The 17,259-nt window shown below is 55.2% G+C and overlaps 7 protein-coding genes across 7 annotated transcripts; 4 read left to right on the top strand and 3 right to left on the bottom strand.

Moving 5' to 3' along the window:
* Positions 1-862: 862 nt before the first annotated feature.
* Positions 863-3,155, top strand: MFIFM68171_11015 (Heat shock 70 kDa protein 12B; the record flags this gene model as incomplete). Its single annotated transcript, XM_071066434.1, has 6 exons — positions 863-895; positions 962-1,040; positions 1,094-1,828; positions 1,897-2,209; positions 2,264-2,832; positions 2,911-3,155. 6 exons carry the CDS (start codon positions 863-865, stop codon positions 3,153-3,155), a joined length of 1,974 nt encoding a protein of 657 aa, XP_070922535.1.
* Positions 3,156-4,078: 923 nt separating this feature from the next.
* On the top strand, positions 4,079-6,446 carry MFIFM68171_11014 (uncharacterized protein; the record flags this gene model as incomplete). Its single annotated transcript, XM_071066433.1, has 3 exons — positions 4,079-4,314; positions 4,375-4,831; positions 4,893-6,446. 3 exons carry the CDS (start codon positions 4,079-4,081, stop codon positions 6,444-6,446), a joined length of 2,247 nt encoding a protein of 748 aa, XP_070922534.1.
* Positions 6,447-7,704: 1,258 nt separating this feature from the next.
* MFIFM68171_11013 (Histone H3 methyltransferase complex and RNA cleavage factor II complex, subunit SWD2) lies at positions 7,705-8,944 on the top strand (the record flags this gene model as incomplete). The annotated part of the gene is made up of 3 exons (XM_071066432.1): positions 7,705-7,845; positions 7,897-8,131; positions 8,184-8,944. 3 exons carry the CDS (start codon positions 7,705-7,707, stop codon positions 8,942-8,944), a joined length of 1,137 nt encoding a protein of 378 aa, XP_070922533.1.
* Positions 8,945-9,492: 548 nt separating this feature from the next.
* MFIFM68171_11012 (Signal recognition particle 9 kDa protein-domain-containing protein) lies at positions 9,493-10,188 on the top strand (the record flags this gene model as incomplete). Its single annotated transcript, XM_071066431.1, has 2 exons — positions 9,493-9,564; positions 9,643-10,188. The coding sequence occupies 2 exons, from the start codon at positions 9,493-9,495 to the stop codon at positions 10,186-10,188; spliced, it is 618 nt and encodes a 205-aa protein (XP_070922532.1).
* Positions 10,189-10,786: 598 nt separating this feature from the next.
* Positions 10,787-12,168, bottom strand: RNR2 (Ribonucleotide-diphosphate reductase (RNR), small subunit; the record flags this gene model as incomplete). Its single annotated transcript, XM_071066430.1, has 3 exons — positions 10,787-11,737; positions 11,794-12,063; positions 12,139-12,168. 3 exons carry the CDS (start codon positions 12,166-12,168, stop codon positions 10,787-10,789), a joined length of 1,251 nt encoding a protein of 416 aa, XP_070922531.1.
* A 1,120-nt stretch (positions 12,169-13,288) lies between these two features.
* MFIFM68171_11010 (PH domain-containing protein) lies at positions 13,289-14,247 on the bottom strand (the record flags this gene model as incomplete). Its single annotated transcript, XM_071066429.1, has 3 exons — positions 13,289-13,835; positions 13,889-14,100; positions 14,170-14,247. 3 exons carry the CDS (start codon positions 14,245-14,247, stop codon positions 13,289-13,291), a joined length of 837 nt encoding a protein of 278 aa, XP_070922530.1.
* Positions 14,248-15,193: 946 nt separating this feature from the next.
* Positions 15,194-16,257, bottom strand: MFIFM68171_11009 (uncharacterized protein; the record flags this gene model as incomplete). The annotated part of the gene is made up of 2 exons (XM_071066428.1): positions 15,194-15,940; positions 16,000-16,257. The coding sequence occupies 2 exons, from the start codon at positions 16,255-16,257 to the stop codon at positions 15,194-15,196; spliced, it is 1,005 nt and encodes a 334-aa protein (XP_070922529.1).
* Positions 16,258-17,259: the final 1,002 nt, after the last annotated feature.

The following is a 17,259-nucleotide window of genomic DNA, read 5'->3' as shown; positions in this document are numbered from 1 at the left end:
CAGGCAACTCGATGTCTGTTTTGACGGGATTTCCGGGATTGTTTTGGAACCATCGTGATTGACGACCTGGGTGCGAAGTAGAGGCCGTTAGCGGTCTCTGAAAGGGCAATGGGGGTAAAAGGTTCTGTGGTGTGCGTCTGCCCGGATCTGGGTACCCAGAAGAGCCGTGGTGTTGTCTCGACACCGTCTTCAGGTCTTGGGAGGTCTCTGCGGTTGATGAACTAGGAACCGTGGTATCAAACAAGCCGCGTTTCGACTGTGGCTTTTGGGTCTTAGCTGGAGATTGTCGTTTTTGGCTTCGTGAGCCCGGAAGGAGGCTCGAGATTCCCATTCTGGCGACGATCTGAGAGTCCACCAAAAGACATGAATGATGTGTTGGAGACTTCTGGGCTGCTTCGTTTGGGGAGTAGGAAGAGGCCGAATGCGGCTTTCCAAAATGAAAGCGCCCATTGCGAGCCTGATGGACTCGGCCAGGCTCTGGGACATATGACGAGAGCTCTGATTGAACAATGGCTTTTCAAAACGGAAGAAAGTACCTTGGATGTACTCTGCGTCTTTTCAGCTCATGTCGGCGGCAAACAGCGTCACCACTGATTTGAAAAAGGCGCACCCCGGCTGGTGGGCCGCAGTGTTTGCCTCGCCGCTGTACGCGGCCCTCACCAGCGCCCACACAGGGGGTCAGCCGCACCACAGAGCGCCCGTTTCACTGCCTTCTCGGAGGATGCTCACAACTTGCTCTGCTCTGACAGGGTACCTCAAATATGCAGGTCTGAACCTTGCCGGCCAGCGAGTTTTAGCCTTTATACTCGTTCAGAATGTTCTCTTTCAATTGTTTCGGTTGCGTTGATGGGCGAGAGCAATCATGGCAGATCCCGACGAGGTCTCGCAGCTGACGGTAAGTTCTCCTCAACTTTCAGCAACCCATCGAGGCACATCCGTCCGTGCTGATGACTCTTCGCAGAGGACGTCGGCCATGCGAACTGAAAGTGGCAGTGGTCCCCGCCACATTCTCAGTGTCGATTATGGCACTACCTACACGGGCAAGTAGCGCCATGGCCTGTTGTTCCGTCGCTCGACCACTGATGCCATTTAGGTGTTGCTTGGATACTGACGAGTGGAGATGCCAATAATCCCTCAGGTATTGAGCAAATTCACACAATTGAGAATTGGGGTGGCCGTAACGAGCCCAAGGTTCCTTCCAAGATCACCTATACCGCCATCCAGGGCCGCACGGAGCGATGGGGCTACGGCGTTGGCGATAGCCCCTACGTCCTCAAGGAAACCAAACTCGACCTCGAAAAGCCACGACGTATAGAAGCGCTGGAAGATCTACTGCGGACTATCGCAGTCCTCGACTACATGAGTGTTCGCGAACACAACGTTCTCGCCGAGGACATCCCGAGACATGTCACGAAAACTCCGCTCGAAATTGTCACTGATTACCTCTGCCACATTGCCGCAGCCGTTCGGCGGAACATCCTCGCTGGGCCAGCTCATGGACTAGGACAGTTTCCCGTCGATCTCATCTTTACCCACCCAGTTGAATGGGACAAGCAGGGAATGAACCTCACTTTTCGAGCCGTCATGAGTTCTTTTGGCAAGGAGTTTCCCGAGATTGCTCAGACGAATGGGAAAATCTACATGGCGTCGGAGTCGGAGGCATGCGCACAGTACACGATGCGGGACTCCCAGGAGGCGGCCATTGGGAGTCTTGCAAAGGGCGATTGCTTCATCGTGGTCGATGCCGGTGGTGGAACAGTAGACTTAGCAGCTTACCTAGTGAAAGAGGTCGAGCCGTTTCGTGTGAAACTGGCGACAAATCCCACTGGTGAGCCCCTTTCCGTCTACTTGAACCCCCGATAGGAATTGCGCGGAAACCCACTGACGGAAAAGAAGGCCGACGATGCGGGGCTGCCCTCATTGATGACGAATTTATGAATGGCTTTCTTCCTTGTCGTCTCAGCGTCGCCGAAATTGAGCAGCTCAGGTTCTCAGGGGGGTCCGATGATCGATTCGGAGGCGCCGCACACAAATCGCTCCGCCGTGGCCAAGAGCAGGTTCTGTCAGAGTTCATCCATCTCAAGCACACTTTTGAGGGGCCGTTGGACAATGGAAACCACCCGGGACCAAGCTGGATCAATCTCCCGCGAGGCGTCGGGACCCCTGATGAGAGAATGCTCATTAGAGCTGGGCAGCTAGGCATAACTTGGTATGAGAATCACCTGGCGTTTCCTATAAGCATTTTGCTGACAGTCCACCGTAGCCAGAATATGATGGACATGTTCGAGGTCTCGCTACGTGGGACCAGAGAACTGATCGAGGGCCAGGTCAGGATGCTCGATGGGCTTCAACTTCCGGCGCGAGCCATTTTCTTCTCTGGTGGCCTTTCAAGGAACAAATACGCCTTGAAGGAGCTTACGGCCCTCGCCGGTGTCCTCGGTCTCGACCCCTTCTCCGGTTCGGACAGCTGGACAGCTGTGGCTAAGGGGGCTGCTTTGATGGCAATGGATGTCGGCTGTGGACCACTCTTGCAACCGAACATCCCATGCCCTTTCCATATCGGCGTCGTTTTGTCGACGAGGTACACATCGTATGATCACGATCTGCGGCAAAAGTACACGGATACGTTCGACGGAGTTAACCGCGCCAAAGATCACATCCAGTGGGTGGTGGCAAGAGGAGACTTGGTGACCATGGAAGGCATCAAGGAGAGAGTCAAGATCACCAGGAAGTTCAGCCCACATGGAAGCTTGAATGGGCAGATCAACGTGGTTGTATCTCGGTACGAGGGGCCACAAAATCCGCCCAGCAAGTTCACGGTCAATGATGATGGTGAGCACGGAAACATATATCTCACACTGCGAGATATAAGATGTTTTGGCCAGAGCAATTACTGACAGTTGGTTACAGAGTCACGCACCACCTACTCGCTGAACTACACTCTTGCGAGCATTACACCAGACAAGCGCAGGCGATGCCCGTCAGCCTACGTGGAGGTCCACAATGAGTCTGGTCCATCCTACTGCCAGGTGCAGCTTGAATTGGAGATTCAAGTCAGCCAGAGGTCGTCTCAGGCCGAGGTTCGGCTCATCTGGGGAAGAACAGGCGACCATGGGGGGTGGCCGTTGTCCAAGACCCAGTACATTCCGTTTTGAGCCGGACGGCTTTGCAGCAAAATCACAGAAGGTTTCTCAAAGTTTCCACGGCGCCAATGACTGGAATAATGGCTTCCAGAGGCCTTAGAAATTAGTATCCAATTTAGCTCCGATCAACTCTACTTCTGGTTTTTATAGCATCCATATAGGGGATCTTCTCCGAGATTCCATCTGAGGTGGTCAAAGCCAAATCAGATCACTGTTTTTCGGAAGGTGTAGAAGCCCATATTTCCAGCCATTGGCGCTATGTTCTCGGTTGGGCAGACCGTCACTCAGGTCTCCGAAGAGTGCATGCAGATCTCGACCCGCCAAACAAACGGTCGCTTCGGGATGCGGGTGGCGCCAGCCAGAAGCAATAGTCGAGGCACTGCAGTGAATACGACCTACAAGGTACATATGCAGTAAAATCCAAAGAAGGCGACCACTCAGAGCCTCGCCGGATGTCATCGGATCCAACTACGGACCGCCGTTTTCACCGTTTCGGAGCCTCGTCAACCTCCCTACTCAGAACATCCATCCGCAGAACATAGAGCACGCAAGCCAAGATGATTGAGAGAATAAATGCCTGCCTGCCTGGCCTAGGGGCTGGGGGGGCTGAGTAACTATTGCAGGTGGCGTGCGTCTGGATTGGCTTGGACGGCATGGATGGGTCATGGATCGGTCGTGGAATACGGAAGGACCTAGGGGAGGCATGAGAGCAAACGGCCGCTTTATCCACTCTAGTGGTGCTTCCTCAGCTCAGTTTTTTTTTGGAGGGGGGGATCGGATGAACCGGACTGACGTCCTTGATCGTGGCTTGGCTAATCGCCTTTCTTTTTGTGTTGTTTTGTTTTGTCTGCCAGTTGTTTGCAAGTTGGGACACACCACACCACGCGGAGTTCACGTCAGTTGACGCAGGCCGGCCACGGCAATCGATAGAAATCATGGCGACGAGAGGAACTCTCTCCAGCCTGCCCCCGCAGCCCCTTCCCAAGGGGGATCTTGTCGACAGCGTCTTCGTCACCATCTGGTGGTTTTCCTCGGCGTGCTTCGCCCTCATTCTCAGCTGGCAGTTGCGTACCCCGTATGCTGGGGCGCCGTTGAATTGGCTATTTCCAAGACGGAGGGCGACGTGGGATATATTCAGGAGTATATGTTTGGCTACGGGGATTCTTGCTTTGTGAGTTTTTGCTTGACTGATCGACTTTGGGAGATGATGCTAATATTTGGTGCTCTGCAGTTGGTACTTCTTCCTGATGATCGATCGATGGATTCGCTTCGACCAAAGAGCCTCGGTTGCCTACAGCTACATCGTCTTCGTCACGCTGATTGAGAGCCTGCGAGTTCTGTCAGCCATCATCTTTGCTTGGGGCAACTATAAGGTGGTGTGGGTTGAGGTTGAGACACGCTTCGACGAGATCTGGCAAGGGCGCTTGTGGACTGCTGCCAAGCTCGCCTTGTTCGTGGTGTCCCTTGTCTCCATCTTCTATGCTGTCTTGTACGTGGCCTTGGCAGGGGCATGGCTGGATTTTCTCAGTCTGAACTCGATTGCCGATATTGCTACGAAGAGGACGTCATTTGAAGTTGCCACGGCGGCTCTGTTGACCGTGTTTGCCCTGCTGGCGTTCGGATCGGCTTACTATGCCGTCCGGTACCAGTCTCGGAAGGTGGACGGGAAGGGCAATAATGCATTGAAAGTGAGCTTTGTGGTTTTGTTCCTTTTCGAACGAGTATCGCTGCTGACATATACCGGTTTAGAACCGCTGGTTGATACTCGCTGCGACGCTGCTATTCTTCATGAGATCCCTGATCGAGTTTGCGCTTCTTCTCCGTGTTCTACACCCGGAGGCGACACGAGGAAGCTTGACCCTCGCCCGCGATGTCTCATATGGCCTCCTGTCGTTCTTTTACCTGCTTGCCATCACCTCTTATGCTTCCAAGGTCTCTTCCCCTGACGACATGGGAAGAGCAGACACGCAAGATATCCGAGCCAATGTCCGTCGCTACATCGATGATAAGCTGAGCAGAGAGACCGAGGGGGAAAGAAAGGAAGCGCGCCCCTTTCTCGATATCATGGAAGAGATCGAAGAGGCCTTTGAAAACAACACGGACGGCCTCAGGGCCAGGTTTTACGCAGGTTCCACCCTCTCGGATGAAGTCAACAAGAAAACCATCGAGCAGTACTTCGTTATGCTCCGAAGCAACTACGGCCATCTAGGCTCAGATGACCCCGAACCAGCGGTGGCAAGCCCTTACCAATCCACGACGTCTCTCCTATCCACCATTGGGAATAGAATACTTGGTGCCGCATCTGACCCCGACATGCGTGGCACCTTCAGGGGAATGTGGAATCGGAGTCTGCTGGATGTTTTCCAAGGTAGTGGCCGCCAGTCGGCACCGCCGACAACGCCAGGTCGTCATGATGCCCATGATGAGGAACGGACTGCCAACATCGGCAGATTCGATCCGTTCGATACAGCCACGATATCCGAATGGACCCGGACCGAGTACATATCACGACGAGGCTCGGTCGCGAGGTCGCACCGCAACTCCTCTGCACCGAGCAGGCCCTTGGCGACACATATGGAATCGCAGTTCGAGATGGGTGCGGTAAACGGTTTTGGCCGAACCCGCGATTCTCGTATCGTCACAGACCCGACAGCCCTCAGCTCAGTGCAGGGGCGCTGGGAGCTCGCCGCCACGGAGCCACCCAGCCCTCGGGAACTGGGACCTGAACAAGCCCGTCGACCTGGGTATCCGCCTTACCAGGACAGGAGCCCACCCCGAATGCGGCGCCAGCGTGAGTCCATGGCGTCATACCGAGACCAGCGTCCGGATGGAGGATTCGAGCCGGAGCAGCCTTACCGGCCGTACCACCCTCAGGCAACCGCTGCCCCGTCCAATAATGGCCCAATAAACCCCTACGCCGTCACGAGACGCAGCCTCCGTCGGCAAAGAACGCCGGTGGAAACAGGGCTGCCTGCAACGCCGTACTTGCAGCAGGCCACGCCTCGTGTGCCGGTGAACCGTCACTATACTGCAACTCCAGAACAAACCCACTACGAACAAGGACTCTCTATACCGGGCGTCCCACCTACCAGTCAGCCGGACAATCCGCCATCCCAGGCTGTCAGCCCCCCAACACCACCGGCAACCGAGCCGGACGTTTCTGGACCGCTTTTGCCAGCCGCAACTAATACCGGCCAGCCTGGTTCTAGGCCACCGCAGATGACCATGCGGTTCCAGGTCGGGGCGAGGAACCGGCGGGCAGCGGCGAGACAGGCGTCGTCCTCTCAAGGAGTGGAGTCGTGATTTTCAACATATCTTGTAAAATCGAAAAAAAATGTAATAGATTGTATGAGGAGAGATCCCGCGCTGGAAATGATACCGAAAAATATCTGGGTAATCACACAAATCGGATAGATATAAACCCACGCCGAGTTGGAAATGTGTAATCAGAGATCACAATTATAATGATGCTGGGAAAACCTGGTGAACGCTCCTGCCCTCATTGTAGCGTGGAGAGACAGTTTCTGGGAGAGATACGATTTTGAGATGGAAAAATCCACTCAAAGATTAGTTAGATACCAGTTTCAACGGGAAGATGACCCAGCAGTTCTGTCGCAACAGATTGGGAGTTTATGTTCGTTGGACGAGTCGACGCAGAGCGCATGCTTGTGAGCGACCTAGACGGATAGCATTGGAAACAGATACCCCTAATGTCGGAAGGTAGTGTGCGGTGTAAACCGCCTCCTCGGGGCAAAAATTGCACTGAGAGGCTCGAGCGGCGTAATGTTGGATGATGGTACAGTACCGCTTAGGCAAGTCCACTTACAGCAGATGATATCAACCCGCCCCTGAGGGCCAAAATTGCAGTGATTTTTACTACTGCGCACGCAGTCACTTCAGAAATCGCAGTAAAACTGACTTTTATTCTTAGAATTTCCTAAATATGATCGCGATGGGACAGTATCCCAAATTTAAATCTCTTGAGCACCATGCTCCGGGGTTCTGGCTCTAAGATTATGGTATATAACCGTAAATCGGGGTGCCTTTTGGGGTTCCTGAGCTGTGAAGTGACTTTTGGCAGGTGCTCGGTGGTCCGAGCTCTGGGTCCCTCTGGAGGGTAGGAGGGTGCCGAAAAGAGCGGGCTGGGGCTCAGGACGGCAAAGCATGATTTCAATCTGTAATACCGACTGATGAGTTACCCGCTCTCGGAGCCGTAGAAAAGTGGTAAATGTGCCTTGAGCAGCAGGGCCGCTGCGGAGATCGGACCTATGCGAAGGGACGTCAGCGAGATTCGTGCTGCCGGAGTGGCTGCGCAAATGCTGTTGGGGGATGCAGGTCCGGTTTCCAGGGTTCTGGCACGGACCACGCTCTCCAGTCCTTCCGGCTTTCGGGGACCGTATCCGAGGAACCCTGGATTTGGTCAAGGTGGGGCAGCAAGGTTCACCGCCCGGCAGAAACCCATCGAGCTTGAGCTCCTGCCGGGCTTCAACTTTCCACATCTTCCTCCCTTGCACCTCCATCGAGCAGAGCCATTGGCGTTGCGAACGGCGGCGCATCCGAAATGGCCTCGACCCCAATGGATATTGATGATGCGTCCTCGGCGGCAGCAACTCCGTCGCTCAACATCACCCGGACGCTGGGAACTAACGTGCCCAGCACGACGGCTGTGAGCGATGTGATATCCATGTTTCGGCCGACAAAGGTATAGGCTGGATTGGCTCCGTTTCTGGTTTCCATACTTATCTATTTCTAGCTGTTTCAACGCGACGACATCAAGGAGGGAAAGCCGCAGCCATACGTTTTGTCAATTGACTTTGACGACCCAGGCGAGCTGTGCATGACCTCGGAGAGCGATGAAACGATCCAAATCTACAACGTGAAGGAAGGGAGACACGATAAGACCCTGCTCAGCAAGAAATACGGCGTGAAGCTGGCCAAGTTCACACACACAAGCTCAAGCATCATTTACGCTAGCACTAAGCAGAATGGTACGGTTTCGCGGTAGTTTGGCTCGCGCAGTGAGCTAACCTCTGTGTGTAGACGCGATCCGGTATCTTGCTACCCACGACAACTCCTTCATTCGATACTTCGAAGGGCACGAAGGTGCCGTTACCGACCTCGCCCTGCACCCTGGTTCCGACAACTTCATCTCCTGCAGCGTCGACAACACTGCGAGGATATGGAACATTGGGACGAAGCAGTGGACTGGCAGGCTCTTCTTGAACTCGCCCTATCTCTCGGCATGGGACCCTTCGGGCAACGTCTTTGCTGTGGCATCACTCATTAGCGGGAGCATCCTACTCTACGACTATCGCAGCTACGAGAAGGGGCCATTTTCGGTTTTCGACGTGCTGAAAGCCCGTGGCCCAGCAGACCCCGAGGCTGCATTCAGAGGTTGGACGAAGCTCGAGTTTTCAAACGATGGGAAACACCTGCTTCTTGGATCGCGCGGCGACGGCCACTTCCTCCTAGATTCATTTGACGGGAATCTCAAGGCTTATCTGAAGAAGCCGGGTGCGAGCACACGGCGGCTTGGCGTGGGAGAGACAGAGGGAGGAAATGTAGAGAGCAGCGGCGAATGCTGCTTCTCTCCGGATGGCCGCTACGTCTTGAGCGGCGCTAGGTCAGACCTCCTCGTCTGGGACACGATGATGACGCCGGGAAGCGACAAAGTTCTAGATACCGCGCACGTTCTGGAGGAGAAACGGGAGACGGCCGTGGTCGCGTACAACCCGCGGTTCAATATGATTGCCACAGCGGACCAGGAGCTCATGTTCTGGTTGCCTGACCCCCATGTGTAGGGCGGGATGGAGAGGTTGCTGGGATGATTGGATCTATGATATACTGGCGTGCGGCATTGAGTGCGGACTGTGAGATACCCAATTTGCATGTTAAAGGCGTACGGGCGCAGACTGGCGGTATTGTGTTTCTAATGTACTGTAACATAAAAATGGAAAGAGATGAGGGTTAATAAAAGCTTGTTCTGTGACGGTTCCGGAGATGTGGGCAAGGGACATGGAGCGACAAGCTCCCCGCACTCGGCTAACCCCACCAAAATATGGATCTCACCGATAGCACCCAAAACTCCAACCTCAATCGATCGCATGCGCAACCACTGACAGACCCGGCCCACCATACTTCGGCCGTCTCATCTGGTCTCTTCCCCCCCCAAAATAGAAATGCGACCCCTACCGCACATGTTTTGCAAATAGCCATCTTTTCTTCTGACGCATAAGCAGACCAGCGAGCAAGAAGCACGCGAGCTCCCTGGCATCCATCCTCTGCTCATCCATTGCCAACACCTCGACGCCCCAACAACTGGGGACAATCAACCATACACAAAATCAACATGCCTTACTACGAAAAATCCGAAGACTGGCTACACCAGTCCTCCCTCCTCCTCCAAGCACGCCCGGCAACGGTACGTACCCCGCAGGAGCCCTTTGTCTTGAATCCTTTAGGGTTCCTTCACTAACCATCGCCCATCAAAACCACACAGACGCGCATAACAACACGCTACCACCTCAAACCCGCCCGCCGCCCGACCAAAGCCGAAAAGAAGGCCGCCGCAGCCGCCTCGAAAGGAGGAGCTTCAGCCCGCACCCCCCAACAACCCGCAGCACAACAGCAACAGCAACAACAACAGCAGCAGCAGAGCAATCCTCCCAAACCGCCCCGCGGCCACCTCGTCCTGAAAACCTACGACGCCGCCACGGGCGCCACGCTGAAGTACAAGACGTCCAAGGCGGCCGAGGTGGGGCGGCTGGTGCAGATGCTGGGGAGCATGGGGAGACGGATGGCGGGGGTGGCGCCGGCGCCTGCGCACGAGCCGTCGGGGGCGGCACAGGAGGATGCGGTGATGGGGGACGCCGGGCCGGCGGTGGTGGAGGCGGGTGGCGGTGAGGGGCCCAGTGGGAGCGGGGTGCAGACGCCTACGGCTACGGCTACGACTACGGCGGGGCAGGGGCAGGGGCAAGCGCAGGCGCAGGGAGGGGGAGGTGGTGCGGGCGGAGGCAAGGGAAAGAAGAAGAAGGGCAAGAAGTGAGCCGGGTTATCATTGACTAGGTTAAGTTGGGGGGGGAAAGACGGTTGAGGAGGGTATGGTCTGTATGGGTGTGGGAATGGCGACCGGGGTCGGGAAAATATTACAGGTGTGCGATGGGGAAGGGACCTAAAATGAGCAAGATCATAGATGTGACGAGGAACTAGCATCAAAATCGAATTTCTGTGCTGAGGATGTTGGGGTAAGAAAAAGGAGCGATTACCATACGAGAACGTGCTTTGGCCGTAAACATCGATTCCTAATTATGAGAATCTACTCATACATCCTCAATCATGATGCTTTCTCCCGTCCACCACCCCCGTACGTAACCATAACCAGGCCCTAGCGGGTGTCATCCTTGCCTCTAACGCCAAACGCCGCCAACACAAGCAACGACCGGCCCGCGCTGCATTTTGTACATGTGATATCCAACGTCTCATAGTGAGAGACGTAAACTGAAAATTCCCGCCGTCTTCTCTACCAGAAGCATGCCGGAAAGAGGGGGAAAAAAAAAAGAAAAAAAAAAAGCAAATGCCGAGTACAGATGGGGTATTAGTGGACGAGTCGTGACAAAGGACATGAGAAACAGGCGGCAAGCACTTTAGAAGTCCTCGTCAAAGGTGAAGTCACTGCCGTTCTCGCCCTTGGCCTCGTCCTGCTCGTCCTGAGCGGCGAGCTTCTTGGTGCTGGCCATGACGCCGGCCTTCTGGTACTCGCCGACACGCTTCTCGAAGAAGTTGGTCTTGCCACCGAGAGAAATGTTCTCCATAAAGTCGAAGGGGTTCGTGGAGCGGTACACCTTCTCGTTGCCGAGGGCGACAAGGAGGCGGTCGGCCACGAACTCAATGTACTGCTTCATGAGATTGGCGTTCATGCCGAGCAGAGCGCACGGCAGGGCCTCGGTGAGGAACTCCTGCTCAATCTTGACCGCATCGACGATGATGTCCTCGATGACCTGCTTGCTGGGCCGGTTGTTGAGGTGCGAGTAGAGAAGGCAGGCAAAGTCCGTGTGAAGGCCCTCGTCGCGGGAGATGAGCTCGTTGGAGAAGGTCAGGCCGGGCATGAGACCGCGCTTCTTGAGCCAGAAGATGGATGCGAAGGCACCACTGAAGAAGATACCCTCGACGGCAGCGAAGGCAACGAGACGCTGGGCGAAGGTCGACTTCGTGTCGTTGATCCACCGGAGGGCCCAGTCGGCCTTCTTGCGGATGCAGGGGATGGTGTCAATAGCATTGAACAGGTGGGTGCGCTGGGCAGGCTCCTTGATGTATGTGTCAATGAGGAGAGAGTAGGTCTCGGAGTGGATGTTCTCCATCATGATCTGGAAGCCGTAGAAGCAACGGGCTTCAGGGACTTGGACTTCACCGCTGAAGCGCTCGACTAGGTTCTCATTGACGATGCCGTCCGAGGCGGCGAAGAAGGCGAGAATGTGCGAGATGAAGTACTTCTCATCGTCGTTCAGCTTGTTGTTCCAATCGTGGAGGTCCTTGGACAGATCAATCTCCTCGGCGGTCCAGAAGGATGCCTCTGCCTTCTTGTACATCTGCCAAATCTGTGGGATCTGTTAGCACGCGTTCCACTTTACGCGTCCGGACGCGTCGCACGTACCTCGTGGTACTTGATGGGGAACAGCACGAAGCGCTGAGGGTTCTCCTGCAGGAGGGGCTCATCGGCCTCGTCGGGCTTGATGGTGGCAGCTACAGCAGGCTTTGTGACCTCCTTGGCCGACTCCATTGTAGACTTCTTGTGGTTGGCGTCAATCTCCGCCTCTAAGGTGGCAAGGTCGGCATCGAAGGGGGCGTTCTCCTTATTCGCGGCAGAAAAGTCGAGCTTCTTCACGGGCGACGCCATCTTGAAAGCCTCAATGGCAGAGGCAGCCTGCATAGTGATGCGTGTTAGCTTTCGAAACGCGGCAAGACGCGTCGACGGCGGGACGCGGGGCAGTTCACTAACCTGCTTAGAGGGCGTGATCTGTGCGGTCATTGTTGAAGATGAAGAAGTGAGTTTGGTGTAGAGCCGACAAAGTGCCGTCCGATTGCCAAAATAATCAAGAGGCCAATTGCTGGGAGACGATGGTGGCGGGTTTGGAAGCTGTGCAGACGAAGATGGATGGGAGAAGAGAGGGAAACGGGAGCGCGATCCTTAAATGCTGCACGTCCGCACGTGGTCCCACCCTTCTAAGTCTGCGCGTCAGGGAGCAGGGATGCGCGTCGACGCGACTTTGGACCCAGCACTCTGCGGCGTCAACACCCAACCACCCCATTCACTCGCCATTCACTTGCCAAAATGATCCACTTTGGCGCTGGAAGCCTGGTCGGCCTTTCTCGCTCTTATCAGATCTTCGAGCCGGGCCAGCTGAGGCACGGCGCCCAGCGCGCCCAAGATCCCGCTTCCTTGTCAAAAGCCCTGCTTGAGGTTCCCAAAACCCATCCGCATCTCCACTATGACACACTCGTCCTTGACGGCGCTTGGAGCTTTGTCACGCTCCCTTTTCCTTCCGTCTTTTGTTCTCTTTTGTTTTTGGGGGGGTTGAAGAATGATTTGGATCCAACTACTCGCCAATGGAGCGATATATTTCCCTGTAGTCCTCACCGTCGGAACATCAGAGCTCAACCACGTCTGGGGTGTTAGTGGTGGGGAACCACTCTGCTTTACAAATCGATTTCTCCATCCGCTGCAGGCAAGCATCGGGAGATCCTTGCCGATTCCTGATTACAGATGATGACTTACAAACAGTGACGGCCCACCATCTTTTATCTCGGCAATCGCCGCCCTTCATACGCGTGCCAACGACCCGAAAGATCCCATCGAGCTAGCCCTCCTGCTGTCGCGCACACCGACTCGTTCATGGTTTTTGGGAATGGAGTTCATTGCTATTCCTAATGACTGACGTCTTCTTTTCTAACCCACTAGCCGATCTCCGATTTTGCACCCGCATAAACCACCATAAGCAAACTCCTTGACGCCGACACAATGCCCCGATGATATCTGATGCTAGTACCCAGTTCGCAATCTGTACGCCATGACCAAACAGACACTCAAATTTTCAGTCTGCTCAGGACGCAGCAATGTCCTCGCTCTAGCACACCTCCCATAGGCAACGTTAACCCCTCCGACCGTCCCTGGGGTCTTGCACCTGTCGTATCTGTCGTCCTGGAAGGCCGATTGTCCTCTGGCTTGTCAGACTCCGCACAGGTACTATTGATGGCCGGGGACCGCCTATGTTCCCTGTCGGAGGCGGTGTCGGCCGAGATGGTGTGCGTTGCGCGTGAGCGACAGGCGCGGGCACCGTCGGTGCTGGCTCGACAACCCTGCTTGGCTCGACGCCTGCCTCGACATCCCGGTCTCCTGGACCCATCCTTAGTTCGTCGGGGAGATTAACCTTTGTCTCGGTGTCTGGGTCGGTCAGGCCCTCTCTGCGAGCTTTCGCGACCTCGGTCAAGTATGCGTCAAGCAGCCAAGCATTGCGCGTGTTGGCCCGGTAGAATACGTCGATAACATCGCCAATGATGGGGACGAAGCCGGCGGCAAAGTCAATCAGGATGTTGGTGAACATCTGGCTGTACAGTCGCTTCGGCAGGCCGCCCTTAATCCCAGCAGCCGTCTTGATCAGGGCCAAGGCCATGAAGAAGTCGGCAAAGTCACCGATCCTGGCGGCAATCAGTAAAGCTAGACCGACGATCAAGTGGGGTGCAGCACTTACACAGGCAAGAGGCCGATGATGGATGACCAACCGAACTTGAGTCCAAAGCAACAGCAGGTAAATCCCATGTCCCACCGGTAGGCCCTCTTGCGGACGCGCCTGAGGATCTTCCCCTCCTCGTCCGTTAGACCCTGCGGCAGGGGCCTCTCCTGTGACTTGTACTTGACGATCTTGCCATTTTTCACGACCGGCACCCTTTCAAGATAGGGGTTCTGGTTGTCTGTGTTAGTCGACCCAGGTATTCAAGCTTGCATTGCCCGAGCGGAGGAGATGTTACGCACTTCCGCGTTAGTGTTTCTCTTGTCCTTGCGGAGTCTCCCGAGGGCCTTTTTCTCAAGTATCTTGAGTGCCGGGTTCATGATGACTTTTTGGCTAGGTCGGTGTTTGCAGAGTTCAGTGGCTGCACGGAGAAACAGAGAAACTCGGGCAGGGTGTCGGCCGAGATAATAAACTGTCGCTTTGTTGCGGCGTTTGGCGCTGCAGATCTGGCGATGAGGGCGACTTGCGGCGGTATTGGCCACGCGGGCTTGCTTTGTGCGTTTCAGGTCCGCGCTTGGAGGCCTGACTTAGAAACACTTTTGGCGCTGGCTCGATAAACGCCAACCCGGCCACCTGGTCGCTCTGGGGTTACGGGGTGAGAAGAAAAGTTAAGAGCCGCCCGTGGCCCACTGGGCAGCCCTGGTTTTCATTTATGTGTGGTTTCGGTCTCATGCCTGTGTCTAGCCCGTTCACCAAACCACGACGCCTGGCCATCCGATTCCTGTTTCTGGGCGATGACGTCCGTGGAGACCTCCCGTACATGCACAGCAAACACCCCTGCAAGCCCTGGAATGTGCCACTGCGACGTGTCGTCCATCGTCCGCACGTGGTTGGCCTCCCGCTTTGTTTCGCTAGCTTAGTGGCGTACTGTGCAGCACCGCCACAAATTTAGCGCTGGCAGCCATCTTGGATGGCCAAAAGGGGCCTAGCGCCAATATTTGGCTTATGACAGTTACTAACGATCGAGTATCCCGAAGCCGACGATGATGAAACGGAGGGAGGAAAAAAAAAAAAAAAAAAAGAAAATTGTGTAAGCCGGAAGTATATTTAATGAGCAACTAGGCCAATATTTTCTACCTCTCAGGTTTCGAGAGAGAAGCAGCCGGAGTAACGAGAAAGGGGTGGAGGGAAACAGGCAGAGATAAAGATCAAGTGAAAGAAGCAGTAGGAAAGACGGAGGCGCTACAAAGGAAGATACGGTTAGCGTTGGGACAAGACGTGGGGGCCGGGGAAGGAAGGAAAAGAGCAAGACGAGATGGCATATGTCTAAGGGAGATTCGCCGTGAAATAGTTGTGCTTCTTCCGGCGCAGTAAGTATCCGCCATCCACCTTCGCCCAGTCCTTTTTGACCGAGGACCTCGTGTTGCCTTTGTAGTCCTTATAATAATATTTCCCATGCTTCTTCGTCAGTTTGACAGTCTTCTCCTCAGGATCTTTCGGGCCCGCGGAAGATGCGGAAGGAGCTACTCGTGGGGCACGCAGGTCGCCACCGAAGGCAGACCCGGCCCTACTGAAGTAGGCCGTTTCCCAATCTTCTCCATCGTCTTCATCCCCATCAGTCTCGCCGCCCTCATCGTCACTTTCCTCGTCAAACCCCGCAAGGATCGCAGCCGCTTGAGGAGTGCGCTCTTGCATCGTAGTGTCGTTCGTCGCGTGCGGCCTGGTTGCGCCCGATGTGTTGTGCCTTATGCCACGTCTTTGATGAAACGCAGTGCGCCAGGTGTTCAGGGCTGGATACGAGTAGTCGATATTGTTGTCGCCATTCAAGGACATCATGGCCAAGGCCCACAGGGCAAGATTGGCTGTGAGACGGTGTCCATGCGCGATCCAAGGAATAATCTTGTGCTGCACGTTGAAATCCCAGTTCAACGGATTGTTATCCGAATAAAACCTGCTCAACGGTTGGCTGAGGTAGCCACTGCCGCTCCACATAGACACATCCGAAGAAGACTGGCTACTGCCGGCGGCATCGTCGCGCGAAGAACGGCCTGCGGCCAGACCTGCTCCAGTGTACTGGCGCGCAATCAGGAAACGACAAGGACGGTGTGTGTAACGATGAATCCGTCCCGGACTTGCCACTCCGCCGAGTATGACACGGTTTGGACAATGGCGTTTTGCCATTCGTGGAACCTTGCCGGATCGTCATGTAGCTCAGGCCACCATTTGGCGCTGATCTTGGTGTCGCCTGGGACGAGGTTGAGATACGACCCGCTTTCCTCATCTATTGCTGCATCCGAGACGCAGGACCAGTCGGCCTGGAAGCCACTGCCGATCCCCGGATACCGACCCCGGACATCGGAATCCAGCCACGGCTTATTCTTGAGTTGCATGTGGGGCCGGTCAGAAACGCCGAACTTTTGCCAAGACGGAAGCGCGCTCGTGTGGGCAAGGGCGGTATTAGTCTCAGAGACAAAAGGCGCCGATTATCCCAAGCTACTCACGCACTCGGGACTCAAACACTACTTGCAATCAGAACATTGCACATCACCCTATCTATTTCTATCGTTCCTTGTATCGCCACTTCCTTGACTATGCCGAAACACAAAGACACTAGTCGTCGCTCGCACAAGCCCAGCCGCCTGCCTCGCAACGCCAGGGCCATCGCTAGGGAGAGAGGCCTTGCGATGATGAGCGAGCCCTTCCTTGATAACAACATTATGGACGGCACACATCCCGGCTGCTCCCTGGAAAATTTTCAGAGACCACGCCTTCGACGAGCCCCTACGATCTAAGCTCTGTGACGTTCATTGAGCGCGTCAACTCGGACCCTAAACCTTTCTTAAGCATTAGTGAGCTTGACGGCGGGCTAGACGGGTACAACTGGAGGATCCGCTTCGAGAAGGGCGGTCCACCTTTTGTCTTGAAGCTGGTGGGTCGCGCACAAAGCTTCCTCTTTCCTACCAGGCAGACTCTGTTTTCGCCTTCTCGCTTGTGCTCTCTCTCTCTCTCTCTCTCTCTCTCCTATCCCCTGGGTCCCGCCTCTCTCACGCTAACCGCCCTCTTTCTTCACTAGTTCTGGGATGCTCAAGCTCCCGAGCCTCCACACTACTTCGCCACACAGCGGGAGTGCCAGAATACCGCGCTGTTCCAGATGATGCAGGCAGCCGTGTCGGAGGCGAATGCGGCGCTCGGCCCGATTTTAGTTGACCCATCACCGGAGACTCGGGAAGTGGCCGAGGCCAACCTGTTCGCCTTTTCTAACGAGGCCCGGGCACGCAATGCAACCTTGGAAAGCACCGCGGGCTTGATGCAGAATACACAGATGCCGCGTATACGGCAGTGCTTCGGCTGGATGCGCTTTACTGGCGAGGAGCTACTCCATCGGGTGCCCA

Source organism: Madurella fahalii (genome assembly GCF_045866475.1).
Source record: "Madurella fahalii IFM 68171 DNA, scaffold_6, whole genome shotgun sequence".
NCBI classification, from domain to species: domain Eukaryota; kingdom Fungi; phylum Ascomycota; class Sordariomycetes; order Sordariales; genus Madurella; species Madurella fahalii.
Note: the sequence above shows the minus strand (reverse complement) of the source record. Positions and strands in the feature narration are given on the sequence as shown.